This window comes from Penicillium brevicompactum (genome assembly GCF_028827555.1).
Source record: "Penicillium brevicompactum strain IBT 35665 chromosome Unknown utg000006l_segment0_segment0, whole genome shotgun sequence".
NCBI classification, from domain to species: Eukaryota; Fungi; Ascomycota; class Eurotiomycetes; order Eurotiales; family Aspergillaceae; genus Penicillium; species Penicillium brevicompactum.
Genome location: NW_026623209.1, coordinates 13,138 through 27,938, shown reverse-complemented (window position 1 = coordinate 27,938; position 14,801 = coordinate 13,138). Strand labels below are relative to the sequence as shown.

Below are 14,801 nucleotides of genomic sequence, written 5' to 3'. Positions count from 1 at the left end.
TCCCCAACTTGGTTGATACACCGCTCAAGAAAGGATCCAAATTCTCGGTCGGGATCATCTGCGTAGTAGCACCAATTGCGTCTTATGAAGCCCTTTAGCTCAGCAAAAAACTCCTCATTTGGATTCAGATCAGGCGAGTACGGGGGTAAGTAAACAAGTTTGACTCCAGCATCGGCACACATTTGCGAAATCCGCTAAGAGTGATGAAATGATGCATTATCCATGACTAGAACAGACTTTGGCTCCGGCCATCTGCCGCAATGAACAAGAAGCTCATCGATGAAATCTTCGAACACGGCGGCATCCGTTGACCCACGAAAGACACGAGTAAGCAGAATGCCATCTTCAGCATATGCGGGCAGAATTTGATAACGCTCGTCACGGTGAAACTGTGACACTTGTCGAGGTGCAACAACAAGTGGTGACCAGCCTGTCCGTCGGAAACCGACTCGTTTATCACATCCAGACTCATCGACATAAACAAGGTGGCACGATTCGAATTCCGAGAGATTGTGAAGATAAACTTCTCGTAATTCGGCACTCTGTTCCTTAGCAGTCTGTCTGGCGGTCTTTTTGGTCCAGCGTTGGGATACAAGGGCCCTCCTGATACTAGAGGTGGTTACTAGCGTCTGAAATTCATCCCATAGAAATATGGCCATTTCCTCTAGATACAGACCTGGCTTTTCTAGCAGGTGGTCACAGAGCGCTTCTATCATCGGTGGTGTTATAATTTGTCTCCGACCGATCCGAGTCGGGGGAGCATAAACGTGTCCAAACTGTCGCAAGTTTCTGCGGATGTTTTTGATCGTTTGTTCGCTGCATTCTGCTGCCTCCGCCATTTGAGAACGGGTTAACGACTGGCTTTCTATCATATCGCGAATGAGTTGCAGTTGTGACAAGGATAGTCTCGGTGCCATGATGTGCAAAAATTTCAGTAGTTCCGAGATGGTGGTGCTGAAAAGGATGAAAGTCAATAATGGAGGGGCAGTGAAGGTAGGGTTGGATGGGAGTTTCATGTAAGATACGGTATTATACGTTAAGCAGTTGTTCTGGAAATAAAAAAGGTTTATTATTAGAAATGAATTATTTACGTCTTATCTAAAAACAGATTAGTGTAGTTTCGGGTACGGGCCGAGAAACGAAGCTTGGGTGTCCTGGGGGTAAACTGTTTTCGAATTCTACTGTACCATTTGCTTATGTGTGTATGGTAGATACGAGTATTGCTGGGACCTTCTGGAGCATTGCAAACAATTCAAACAACTCCAGCAACGCTGGACCTGGCGAACCTAACAACTTGTCATCTTCTCCGTCCACGCAGCGTGTCAAAGTGGCAATCCTAGCGCTTACCCGCAATCTTAGAACCTTAACAAACCCACAACCTTACTGTACGGGCCGATCTACCATATTCGGACTAACAGAAGACCAATGATCCTTTTGATAACCGTACAGTACTCAGCCTGTCAGACACATACTCCTCTACCCTATGCGTGACGGCAGCCTCTTTGTTTCCAGCTAACGTACGATGGCGTCTTAAATAGGCTCCTCAGTAGTATCTACTGCTTGGAGGGGATGGCTTACGCTGCTTTCAATAATGATGACATCAACCAACCTCGCCCGCCTGATCTTCGGGACCCGACTCCCTCGTATGCTCCTACACCTGGCCGTGAATAGACGCCTTCTGTAATCTGCTCCTCCCCCGACCCCGAACCATCAATATTCAGTCAACTTTCATCACCGTTGCACGACCCGCAACCCGATCAACCGGGCTTTATGCAAGAAGGTGAGGTGGATGACGGTGGATTGGATTATGTCCATTACCAGATCGAGTGGAGGGTAAAACTGAATAACCGTGTGGTGGCAAAGGACACGGAACAAGACTTGGCCCTGCCACCTAGGTCTTACTGGGGGCGGATAAAGGAAACGGCTGGAAATATTCTGCGGAGAAAGATAGCCCATAACCGACGGGTGAGACTAGATGATACCAACCTAGTGGTGTCTGTAAATGAACGCTCCCAGTCTGATCTTATCAAGCGCTTTGAAGGCGCTAGTGTTGACTGGACCACGGTAGAGAACCAACTGTGGGCCAATCTCTACCGTCTTGGCAAGAAATTCCGAATTCAGATAACTATTAACTAAATATATGACCATGGCCGGCTTCCATCCAGCAGCAACAAAAGAGGAAAAACATCTGTCACTAAAGGAATGATTACGGAACGTGATGCCGAGATGGATGCCGAGCAGGCTTCCGGGGGGTCATGAAGTCTGGCGAGATGTGTACAGAATCATGCGTTGCCCTGGACCTCCATGACGCCATGAAGGACAATATTGCTGGCAGGACCCGTACGGGAAAAAGCATTACAGATTACGCACAAACCACTTGAAGATGCTCACCAGACACGTGCAGCAGGGAGGGGTCATCGAAACACATGACGACGTTCCCGATAGTCTTCGTGAACAGCTTTATGCCGAGGAGAATCAGCGGCTTGAACGACGGAAGAAAAGCTCGGACAGCTCTACATGTGGATCTACATGGCATCCAGTCCACTTTCATCTCCCATCTCAAGCGCCCACCCCTACACCTACCGCTGCTGCTGAATGTACGAGCCTGGCTCCTACGCAAACTGATCCCATTGATATTCCTGGACTTCTCGATATAGCCGTCGAAGAATATGCTACCTGGCATCAGTCACCGGTCAGCAGTGAGACCTTCAGGGAGAATATTCAGAAAGCCCGCGATGTGACCCTCGAAAATTGTCTGGACCTCAAGCAAATCCACCAAGATCAAGATCCTGATTTTTTTGTCAAAAACGGCGTCAAAGCAGGAGCCGCCCGGCGGTTTGTTAGCGATATTGCCCGTTGGGTGATGCGAAACCGCGGTACTATTGGAATTGAAGAGTAAACGTAATATGTTCGGGCACTATACAGTCGTTGAGACCTTATACATAAATCTAATTTCCTTTTACCCAGAGGTACAGCTACTTGGGAAATGCCAAGGTTTAGTCAGGTCATTTGGCATCAGAATAGAACGAGAATATGACATACATATGAAACACTTTCCACATTTTGTCTAATACAAGATTGTCATTTCCAAGCCTGTCCCTAACATGCAACTCTACCGCGTCTCCGGCCCGGCGGGCGTTGTTTAACTCGCTTTGCTTGGCTCAATCGCTTGCACCTGGTGTCTCGCTGGGGCGCGTCAAGAACTTCTGCGCGCGAATCTTTCCGTCTTTAAGGCTCTTTAGACCTTCAGACAAGCCCTCGAGACCGTTTTTACCTATAGTGTAAGGATGGCTTGTGAGCCAACCCTCGCGCAGACCCCGAGCAAACGCTGCGCCCCATGTCACGCCAATGAGCTTGTCGTTCTCATCCTCGTAGTGAACCTGACCGACCATGGAGAAGACGATATCAACACTCGGGTCAGAGTCCTCGACCTTGGTTTTCATAAAGATGTTAGTCACCTTTGGTCTCCGACCAGCAGCGTCCGGCGGGCCAGCAATGACCTTAGTGACGAGTCTGATCGTGTCATCTTCGGAAACGCTATCAAAAGCCTTCCAGCAGCGGCCGTCGGGAGCACCCCCCTTCTTGACAGCCTCCTGGATCGCTTTGATTAACTCTGCCTCAGTACCATAAGCGGTGTAGTCAACGAGGACATCTCCCTTACTCTCATCAAGGAAGGGCTTGATAAATTCGCTTCGCTTGCTGCCAACGGCAATGATAGGATGAATATTGGCGGCCGCTGCAAGCTTGATAGCGAAAGCTCCTGTGGCAGTACTGGCTCCATAGATGATAAGGGGACGCTTAGTGCCCTCCTTGCCAGCGGCCTTAGAGAGTGGCAACCAGGGCTCCGGTAACTCGAGCTCCTGAAAGAGTGCGCAGACGGATGTGTAGGCGGCTAGAGGAATCGTGGCAGCTTCCTCGAAGGTTGTTGAGTCAGGAATGTGGAACGTAGTGTAGTAGGGTGCAATGGCGTATTCGGCGAAGGCCCCTTGCGAGGTCATCATCTCGTGGAACGCGGCCACGCGGTCCCCTTTGTTGAATCCGACGACATCCTCTCCCACGGCTTCCACGGTACCAGCGATATCGTCACCGGTGTTCATATCAGGACCGCGCATGATGGGGAGCTTCCAATCCTTCGGGTTGGAACCTTTCAAAAATTCGCGTTAGCTACCGATCAAAATATTGGGACCGTTACACGTATACGCCGTCCATGCAAGTCCTCCAAGATCTGGTACCTACCGGCGACGATAACCTTGATCAACACATGGCCAGGCCCCGGCTTTGGAATGGGAGAATCGACAATGTCGACTGAGGTGTCCTTCTTAACAATCGCTTCCTTCATGATGAGATAGTCGAGGTTCCTTCGTGCTTTCAGGTGGTGGGCTCGATTATGAGATAAGACAAAATTGTTTTGGGAAAAGGGTCTAATGCATAAGACGAGTGTGGCTACTGTGGTATTTATATAATTTGCAGAATAATGTGACCAACTAATGACAGCATAATAGGCTGATAAATTGGTTCTGGGTAAATAGCTAATTATTAATCGTTGAATCATCCGCAAATTCGATTTCCGCTTCGGGCATCTTAGAAGCCCTCTTTTCCCCACATAGAAATAACGAAGTACCTTCCTGTCGCCCGCATAATCCTTAGTAATTATATAGTGTCCATTTTCCCTAGTTGTGTGGATTCCTATCTCTTATGGATGTCATGTTTGTCTAAGTAGAATTGTGCAAGCTAAAGCCTCAAGGCTGTTTATTTCTTTCTTGATATTAATCACGCTTTACATTTGACATCATTTGTCTCCAGCCAATATGGCTCTTGAGAAAAGGACAGCGGTGCGATAGACGTAACGAATACTAACATAAATCTCTACAGAGAAAGTTTGGAACTAGAAAACTTGGAACGGCTACTGACATAACTCCATCAGCACTGTTCGATATCATTTGAGTTTTGGTGGGATGCCGGTGGGATGCCGGTAGGATGCCGGTGGGATATCGGTGGGATATTGGTGGGATATTGGTGGGATGCCAGCGGGCAACCAGTGGGCGGCCGGCAGTGTATGCAGCCGTCAGGGTCCGGCTACCAATCATGACCCACGGAATGAATTGGATCCCAGATCCTTGTATAGGAGTGACACAAGCTAGCGTCTGTGAGGTAGTATCAAAGCACCCGTTAGGTCTATAAGTAATCCTATCTGTCCCTAGATGGAAAAAGGTATCACACATGTACCTCATTCCAGGGTTTCAACTGTTTATGAGGCTCTCCTTTCTAAGACTAGCTTTAGGATTGACAGATGAGCCATCCATACATCTATCCATTTATACTGTAGTAATTAGAAAACCAAAGGAGCACGACGTGAAATTTTCACTACAGATCTTCTATATCAATACCTGCGTTTCTGAAATGGCCTCTTGCGCCCTGTTTTTTTGCTCCAACCTTATCAACACACCAGTCGAGGAAGTAATCGAACCCTTGATCCGTATTTTCGGCGTAAGAATGCCAATGACGCCGAATGAAAGCTTTTAGCTCCGCAAAGAACTCTTCAATTGGGTTCAGGTCGGGGAGTACGAAGGCAAATATACTAATTTGACTCCTTTATCGGAACGCAGTTGCTCGATTCTCTCAGAACGATGAAAGAATGCGTTGTCCATGACGAGGACCGACTTGGGCGCGGGGTATTTTCCACAGTGATAGAGGAGTTCTTCGATAAAATCTTCAAAGAATGAGGTATCTGTCACTCCTTGGAAGACACGAGAAAGTATGATTCCGTCTTGTGTATATGCGGGGAGAATCTAATACCGTTGATCACGATGGAATTTGGATACTTGCACAGTTGTTGTACCGAGGGGAGACCAGCCAGTTCTTCTCATCCCTATCCGCTTATCACACCCAGATTCATCTACGTAGACGAGGTGGTATGAGCTAAATTCTGAGATAAGGTGACAGTGATCATCGCGTAAACCTAGATTGCGCTCTTTTGCTTCCTGTCGAGCTGTCTTCTTGGACCACCCTAAGCGATGCAGGGCATCGCTGATCGTGGACTTTGGTACGGATACATCAAATTCATCAAGAAAGAAGAGCTCCATCTCATGAAGGTATAAATCCGGTTTTTCTTTCGAGTAAATGATCACACAGGGTTTCCAGCATAATCGGAGTGATGCTCCGCGACCGTCCAGTTTGAATAGGAGGAGCTTTAACACTACCGAATAGTCGCAGGTTAGACCGTATCCTGGCAATAGCGCGCTCGCTGCAGCCTGCAGCTGCCGCCATCTCCGAGCTACTTAGTTCATCACTGCTAATCATATCACGAATCAACACGAGAGTAGACTTTGCTAGGTTGGGAGCCATGCTTCGCTGCACCGCCTGTGGAGGTAATCAAGGAATCTAGGTGAGGATTGGGGAATTTGACGTAGGGCACTCAGGTTGCAGCTTCTTGTCTTACAGGTGATAGACATTTCCACCGCTAATATGATAGTCCGGTAATTTATGGTACATCCCAAAAACAGATGAGGCTAACATAGCCTCTCCAAAAGTAGTTTAGTGTGTCTTGGCATTTAGGGTCCGGGAACCAAATTCCAATATCTGTAACCTCCCTGCGCTCTTGGTCGACGGATGACTCAAAAGGTTGATACCTCCGAAAATTGATGCGGAGACTGGCCCCACCCGGTAAGTCGTATGTCTCACATCTAGTGGGGTAAAGTCAACTCACAAAAGTGACATAAATTATTTCAAATTCTATCCGACAATATCCTCTCTACCGTGATATAGTACCAGCGTGTTGGGAACTGTCTTTAGAGCGAGCTTACCTGTTTTGCTATGGCAGTATGATCGGCGAAAGAAATTACAGTTCATTTCGAACTGTTGTGATATGAGGCTGGTGCAGATCAGGAACCAAGCCGCACCGTCGGAATTAGCTCCGAAGCGTCTATACAGACGACCGAGTTGATTGGAAATCAACTTGGATAATTGTTGTATATATAGGCTCATATATCCCTCTGTAATAGCAAGTTAGTTCATACCTCTGAATTACAATAGAGCAGAGTGGGCCCCGTCGCTCAGCCAGAATGGCAGGGGCTCATCTACCACGAGATTCTTCTACACCTGCATCGCTTCGGCGTCTGCACGACTGATTTCCACTCAGCGTAGATGATTACAATTTACAGCAAACGCGCGACGGAATTGGGAAATTAGCGAAGCGACTGTCAATTGCACGTGACTGCACGTGACCAGGCGCTGGCATTCGGACCAGCAACAGAGAGGAGTTTGGAGCAAGCTTAGCAAGCAAATGAATGAAATCCTGATCGTTAACCCCACAGAGCACCTCGCCACCGATTCTTATTTGCAAGTGCTAGGTGTTGATGAGCTTAAAAATGCTACTGGAAGTTTTCCTCATCGGAGACAAATATGTCTTAGCTCGGAACCAAGAGCCAGTAGATAAAAGTTGTTTGTACACCATACCTAACGGCGGCGGCTAAAGTAATGCCGACAGCGAGTTCAGCCGAGCCTTGTGGAACGCGAAGACGGACCGTGTTGGCAGAAAACACAGCTCGCGGGGAGGCAGGAGAGTCTCGACAATTCTTCCATACTGCCTCACGACGTATTAAAACCAGCTCGTCTATATTAATAGACAATCATTGTTGATCTGACTCTGGGAACTAATACATTGATCCTGGAAACGCCAAAAGCAATTTTAGGAAATGTTTATCCCCTGGGAACTCCTCTTTAGCTCCTGGGGCCTTTCCTGTTTCCAGGATACAGAGTTCTACCCCTGAATCTCTACTTTACGATCCTAATTGAATTCGAACTGGTTTTGTGAACGCATTGACTGGATCTGGGAGCTGTCGTGCTCCTGGGACCCTACTTCTGAGGTCGTGGAAAGCCCCTCACAAGATACCTTCACCAGACCTGCGCACAAATTCGAGTCATTCAACGACTCCTGGAAAGGCCAACTGTAGCCCCAGAAACCGCACCTGATGTTCCAGGAGTTGATGAGACTGTCAACAGGAACATGACTTTGGTTCCTCAAGATGCGGGCATAGACCGCAGAAGCTACGTTGAACTTCCTGGGGGCTACTTAGCTCTTAGAAACCGCACTGAAGCCCCTAGGAGCTATCTTGCTCCCAGAGCCAAGTCGTTACCTCTAGGACTGATAGAGCTTGATCCTGGGAACACCAAAAACATTAAGAGGAGCGGCGCATCCCCTGGGAACTACTTTGTTAGCTCCTGGAGCTATTTCCTTATCCTTGGACGCTAATACACTCCTGGGATCTTGACTCTACGTTCCTGAATGAACATAAAATCTGTTTGGGGAATGCATTGCCTGGATCTGGGAGCTGTTGCACTCCTAGGTCCGTATCTCTGAATCTTAGAGTCAATCTTCTTCCTCCCAGGGTAGGTTGTTAACTCACAAAAAACTTTCACCAAACCTACGCACAAATCTGATTTATTCAACCACTCCCAGAAAGCTTAGCCATAGCTCCAGTAACCGCACTTAAATTTCCATGAATTGATAAGTCTGTCAACAGGAACATGACGGGGATTCCCCAAGATACAGGGATAACGTCCTTGAAGCTAGGGCAGGTCTCCTGGGGATTATATGGCTCCTGAAAGCGGTGCATATGTTCCCAGAAACGTTCCAGAGGCTTCCGGGAGCGAGAGAACTCCCAGGGCCAAGATGCGTGATCCTAGCATAAATAGTAACACCGACAGGAACATGACCAATCCTTGAGAGCGTTTATGGAAAGACTCACAAGCTACGTACGCTTTGCGGGGGTATGATACATCCAAAGTCACCGTTTTGAACTCTTCACAATCGCCTTGTTGGTGGATGCTTACACAAGCGGATGGTAGGTCAACGGCCCCTCAAAACGTGTCCAATGTCTTTGAAGTAAACCGGCTCCTGGAATTTCCTAACCTTCCAGTAGCTGTACCTTTAGAGGAATTTGCCTCATATATTGTGGTATCGGATTATTCGCTTCACATAGCCATATCAGTGCATTTTGTGGAACAAACTTGACCCGGAAGCAAGGCAGCGGGTGTAGAAACACAACTTTTCTATCTAGATTCGAATAACCTTGATGATATCTTCAAGTTTGAAATGTATCTGAGTGAATCTAATTTGCTATTTATATGGCAGGGCGTAGGAAGCACAAGCCCGACAAAATTTTACTTTCTCCATCATCTCATCCTTGAAAGGAAAGACTGCCAAGTAAACACCATATCAGACCCAAATAGCCCTATAATTTGTTGCTTCTAGAAACAGTAATGGGTAGGCTGATTAGAGGGAGACTGGAGCGAACCACCGAAATAAATCCTCTGCAGGTCCTATACGTAGCGAACTACGGAGTACGGCTAATCACGAAACACTAGCCCTAGATACCTTCAAGCTAAAAAAGAACCTTTCTACTCGTTCACGTTAGTAGGATAGTGATTTGATACAGCACCTGTGACCCTGGAGATTTCAAAGCGGGGTCCACGAAGTAGGCCTTGGAAAGCGTCGTAGGCGCCGCTGGGTTTGACGCAGTTCGACTCATTCGAAATCACGTTGTGTCTACTATACGAAGACTGGTGCCATCTTTCCATTTCTCAGTATGAGATGTACCATGTACATGGCTTGATCGAGTGGCAGATGCAGGAAATGAAAGGTGGCCAGCAATAGATGCAGCCTTGGCTCTTAGCGGATTCTGTCAGGCTTGCGAGAGTTGATTTGCTCGGTATATATCTTGATCAGGGTCTGAACTTCACAAATCTTTGGAAGCAGCAATGAAACACAAAAAAATGATGGTAAAAACGAAGGCTTGTTTTTCAAAAGGCCTCAGTTAGAATTGGCAACCGTGCCCTTCATTTTCTGCTACTTACCAGATGATGATGGGACCGGCTCTTCCTGTCTAGCAATCCAATCTTCAACTCCATCATTCAAATATTCGCAACGGCCCTAGATAGTAGGAGCTTCTCAATGCCTTTGGCTAGTTTTCACACATCCTGAGATCGAATATCCCCGTACTGCGGCAGATTCCGACTGTTTCGAACACGGTCAGCGCCTAAAGATTGGCCTACCCACTCCCTTGACCAGCTCCCTTTGCTCGTGGAAACTCTCTTCAAAATGACTCACGTTCTTGATTTCCCACCTATATACTTTTCGGTAGTCAACAACAGACAGGCTCGACTTCTGGGTAGCGGCCCGGATGGCCGCCTCTTGTATTTGGCCGGAGAACGTCCGGCTGGTTCATTTCTGTCGCCAGACGGAATATCTCAAAAAAGGGGTTAATTATTCCTGTAAAGAAAATCCAAAGTTCAAACAAATGATAAATGCATCTAACCATAGAGAGTTGAATGTCTGATCGTGGACGCTAATAACTGACCAAGAACAAGGAAGAAAAGCTATTGTGAAGTACCAGCGCTGGCTGTCTGAATGAAGAACAAATATAAGAGCCGCACAAGGCCAAGTATAAATTCCCCCTCCTACTATATGATCAGTACTACACTGAGCTCGTCCGCGGCCTCATAGGTCATTAGGGTGTCCTTATTTCCATCCAATTGGAAGATGACTATAGGCAATCTCAGGTGCAGTGACAAGCTCATCATCAGACGGCCAAATAATCTTTCCTTTTTGTCGCTTCGTCAAATCGGACTTTTCTGGATGGTGTGTGGCTTGAACAAACTCCAGGGCGACTTGTCCTTCACATAGCCATGACTAGCCACATGGGTACCCCGAAGAAGTTGATCCTCATCTTTATAGCAGAGAGTAACGTGTATCCCCAACGGATCTTTCATTCGTATACCGTTGATGCTTGTGGTAGGGTGGGCCTCGGATCTAACATTTCGTTAGAATGTGGTCAAAACGAATGAATCTCGGATGGCCCCATAAAGAACATAGTTTGAGCGGTCTTGAAATCTCAACTTGGATGATAAGGATTGCTTTGGTGTATATTTTTCTATCTCTTGCAGTTTGATAGGCCAAGGTGATCAACTGGCGTATACGCTCCTGGGACCTTGGGACAGTGCCTTCGTAAAAGTAGTATTTGATGATGTTGATAGTGGACATTCCGTTTGAGGGTTCTGGCTTGATCAAATCGAGTAAAAAATAACGAGGTGAGTTTGGGAGATAGTATTGATTTTATTAATCAACAAGAAGATAAATGAACAACCAAAGTGGCTCTGGAAACTATCCGGCTTTTATAGTGCCGGCTTTTATAGCGGTTCTGGAGCCCATGTCTAATCCTGCGGTCCTGATGTCGAGAGCTAGGGTGAGCCCAATCCAACAATAGATCGATAGCCGCCGCTGCCATGGCATTAATATCTAGCAAAGCGTCTAGCGACAGACATTACTCGAACAAAATCGAGTGTAACTCCACAAGTGGGTCCAACTGAAAAACCCTCTGTTATGCATGAACTAACGATCAAGGTATCTATTGGGAAATACATCTCGAAATTCTCACGCCTAGATCCTGGCGCGTACTTTTCACTTTTGTGGAGTGGTACCATTTTACTTCACGCCCGGTAAAGAGGTGTGGATACCTTCCAAAGTTTCTCTTCGGGAATCATCTCCCGGAAGATTGTTATTCCGATCGACCCTTGGCGCGTGTCTTTGGGCAACGTCGAAAATGAACTTATTATCTACGCGCCGAGACAGGCTTGTGTCCCAACCTTGTAACGACTGTTTTAAAATAAGTGAAATCAGCTCCAGAGCTAGCTGTGCCATGAGGAATTTTATTTCGTCACCATTTCGGCCTTTCCAGACGTGTTTATTGCTTTCGTCTTCATTCCACATCCAGCAAAGCCAGACAAATTCAGCATTACCAAAATCAAATCCGCAGCTTTCTGCACGGCTGGTCTTATGTCTCACTCTCTCAAGGGTGATGATTCCTCGCATCACCTTTATGGGCCCATCGAAGGAGTGGAAAAACTGGAAAGCTATCGAGTGGGAGGTTATCACTCCATGACAATCGGTGATCATATCCACAATCGCTATCAAGTGGTTCAAAAACTTGGCCACGGCACGTACTCGACGATCTGGCTGGCCCGAGATCAAAAAGATGGCAAATATGTCGCCATCAAAGTGTGTACCGCGGATTCGAGCCCGCTTGAATTTAGCGTCCTTTCAGAACCTTCCAACTCGCAAGAAAACTCAAGCACTAGCTTAGGAAAGACATTGATACCATCGGTACTAGACAGATTCGAGATTCAAGGATCGAATGGTACGCACCCTTGTTACGTGACAATCCCGGCGAGGATGAGTCTCTCCGAGGCAAAAGATGCCTCATATAACCGCCTTTTCCAATTGGGGGTTGCTCCGGCCTTGGCGGCTCAGCTAATCCTTGCAGTTGAATACGTCCACTCCCAGGGATTCGTTCACGGAGATCTTCATGCTGGAAATGTTCTCTTTCAGTTGCCATTTGACCTATGCCAAATTTCTGTGGAGGGCTTGTCCAAAAAGTACGGAGAACCGGAATTTGAAGCAATGAGACGTTTTGATGGGCAACCGCTCCCAACGAATATCCCGTCACGGGCCGTTTTACCAATCTGGCTTGGTGAGGCAAGTGACAAACTCAAACTCCCAGAAACCAAAATTCTACTCAGCGATTTCGGTGAGGCCTTCTCCCCTACCAAGCAACAGAGGTTTGAGTCCCACACTCCGCTTGTTTCCCGACCACCAGAGGTTTGGTTCGAGCCACATAAGCCTTTGTCATTCCCATCAGACATCTGGTCCCTCGGATGCTCTTTATGGAACATCATAGGTCAGAACTCACTTTTTGACGGCATGTTTGCCACCGAAGATAGCATTACTTGCGAGCAAGTCGATGCACTTGGTATGCTGCCCCCGGAATGGTGGCACAAATGGGAGGGGCGACATAGTAGATTCACGGAAGATAGCAAGCCGATCAACCGGGTCCCGTACCGATCGTGGGAGGACAGATTCGAACAAGATATGCAGGAGCCTCGACAGAGGAAAGGGATGCCGCACATTGAACCGGCCGAGAGGGATGCTATTTTTAAGATGCTGAAGTCAATGCTTAAGTTCAGGTCTGAGAATCGCTCTTCTGCGAAGCAGATCCTCGAATGTGAATGGATGGTCAATTGGGCTTTGTCCGAGTACGAGAAGATTGGAAGGATTTGATTACAGCAAAGCTCTTCCGTTGCCTGAATAATCTAGGTACTGCCTCATTTTACTACTATCATGAATCTCCTCTCAACCGTCCTATTCCTCATATCACTCGTTAGCCTAAGTCACTTACAGTTATATTTGTCGAAGTACCTCGGGATGTGGATCCTTATTCGCACCGGCTTGTGAGCACTGTGAGAATTTTTCCCAGACTTTTGCGATAATCTCTTGTCTACCAGAAGCGCATCAATCGCGAGTAAGTGTGCGTCGCCATACACTGGAGATACTAAGTATATCAATCGATAGGCTTTAGGTACTGCGTCTCCAAAGTCCAATCTCAGTAGCTTTCTACTAGCTCATTGCATGCGCCTGATTTGCTCCATAGCGAAGGGTAGGCTGGTTCCCAGTATCTATAGTTTGCGCCCGCTCAAAGCGACCACTTTTATCCGCAAAAAAAACATAAATCGTAGGAGATCCCACTACAGGTTAAGTCTGGAAGCACATCACTTGTCCCTTTCGGTTTCAGTCATATTCAGAAATTGATCCGCTTGATGATAGGTCAGAACAAAGATTCAAATAAGCTGACGGGGATTTCAACGAACATTTACATGTCAAATTGATCTTCTTCTCCTAAGCTTCTCAAATACCAAATAGTCCATCTGTGTGTACGCCGGGTGGCCAATTTAGATCTTTACTCCTGTTCACTTTGACCTTTTAGTCTCTAGCGATATGAAAGAACTCTGTTCAATAGGTCATACTCAACGTTGAGAAAGAAACGTTGACCGGTGATGACAAAATGATGTCGAGCAAGCAGTCTATGGCCATTCGCAACTTTTTACTGTCACCAGGATGTCCCCTTCGGCAATGCAAGCCCTCTGGTTTCCAGTGAGTGCAGGTAATAGAAAAGCAATTGTTCTTGCCTGGTCTTCAGTATAAGCATCTTTTTATCCCAGTGGGTTAGGAGCTCATTCAAGCCTCCCGGTACAGCCTCATACACTGCTTTCATCGCCGAAAGTCGACCAAATTTGCACTGGTTCTGGACATTCACATCGGCGAGCACCAGCATTTGTGGACTGCTAACACAAGCTGATTCTGAGAGAAGGGAAGGGAGAGTTTGATATTGCACTCGATGTTACTTGAACGCCCATTTTTGTCGCATTGGCGGCGCGCGGAAGGGTGCGTATATTGACTTACACTAGCCATTTGTAAAGACGCTAAATGCAGCAGAAACCATGTTCCTCATGTTGATCGCTCTTCGATAAACCCCGTCGCCAAAGCCCCTTTCATATATACAAAGACCGAGGAGCTCGTTTGGAGGTGGGAACAGTCAAAGCTCTGTGGCCAGAGTATCAACATCACACTCTCTTCCATCACGATTCCACAAGTTCACCCACCAAACAAAGCTGATAGCCGAGGCAAATTCGTGTCTATCGAGAATGGCGTGGTTCATGTCTTCCCTCAAGCACAGCTCACGAACCTGGAGCCGCATGACTATCAGCTCGGAATTCTGGAGACAGCAGATTCAGCGAACCTAAAAATTATCCTTCTCGGTGCGAAAAGGGAGAACCAAACGGAAAGTCTCCGGGGTAGCCTCATTCGCCTCCGGCGTTCCCTGTTGGAGAGAGTCCTTCCTGTTTTCAATAGCTGGTTAACTGAATTCTGGGTATCAGAATCGGTTGTTCTTGATTCAAAGTCGACTGAG

At 47.1% G+C, this 14,801-nt stretch overlaps 3 protein-coding genes across 3 annotated transcripts; 1 reads left to right on the top strand and 2 right to left on the bottom strand.

The window, feature by feature from the left end:
• Positions 1–194: 194 nt before the first annotated feature.
• N7506_008216 (uncharacterized protein) lies at positions 195–917 on the bottom strand (the record flags this gene model as incomplete). Its single annotated transcript, XM_056957509.1, has 1 exon — positions 195–917. One exon carries the CDS (start codon positions 915–917, stop codon positions 195–197), a length of 723 nt encoding a protein of 240 aa, XP_056806899.1.
• A 2,244-nt stretch (positions 918–3,161) lies between these two features.
• Positions 3,162–4,339, bottom strand: N7506_008215 (zinc-binding alcohol dehydrogenase family protein; the record flags this gene model as incomplete). The annotated part of the gene is made up of 2 exons (XM_056957508.1): positions 3,162–4,144; positions 4,237–4,339. The coding sequence occupies 2 exons, from the start codon at positions 4,337–4,339 to the stop codon at positions 3,162–3,164; spliced, it is 1,086 nt and encodes a 361-aa protein (XP_056806898.1).
• Positions 4,340–11,833: 7,494 nt separating this feature from the next.
• N7506_008214 (uncharacterized protein) lies at positions 11,834–13,114 on the top strand (the record flags this gene model as incomplete). The annotated part of the gene is made up of 1 exon (XM_056957507.1): positions 11,834–13,114. One exon carries the CDS (start codon positions 11,834–11,836, stop codon positions 13,112–13,114), a length of 1,281 nt encoding a protein of 426 aa, XP_056806897.1.
• Between the last annotated feature and the right edge of the window lie 1,687 nt (positions 13,115–14,801).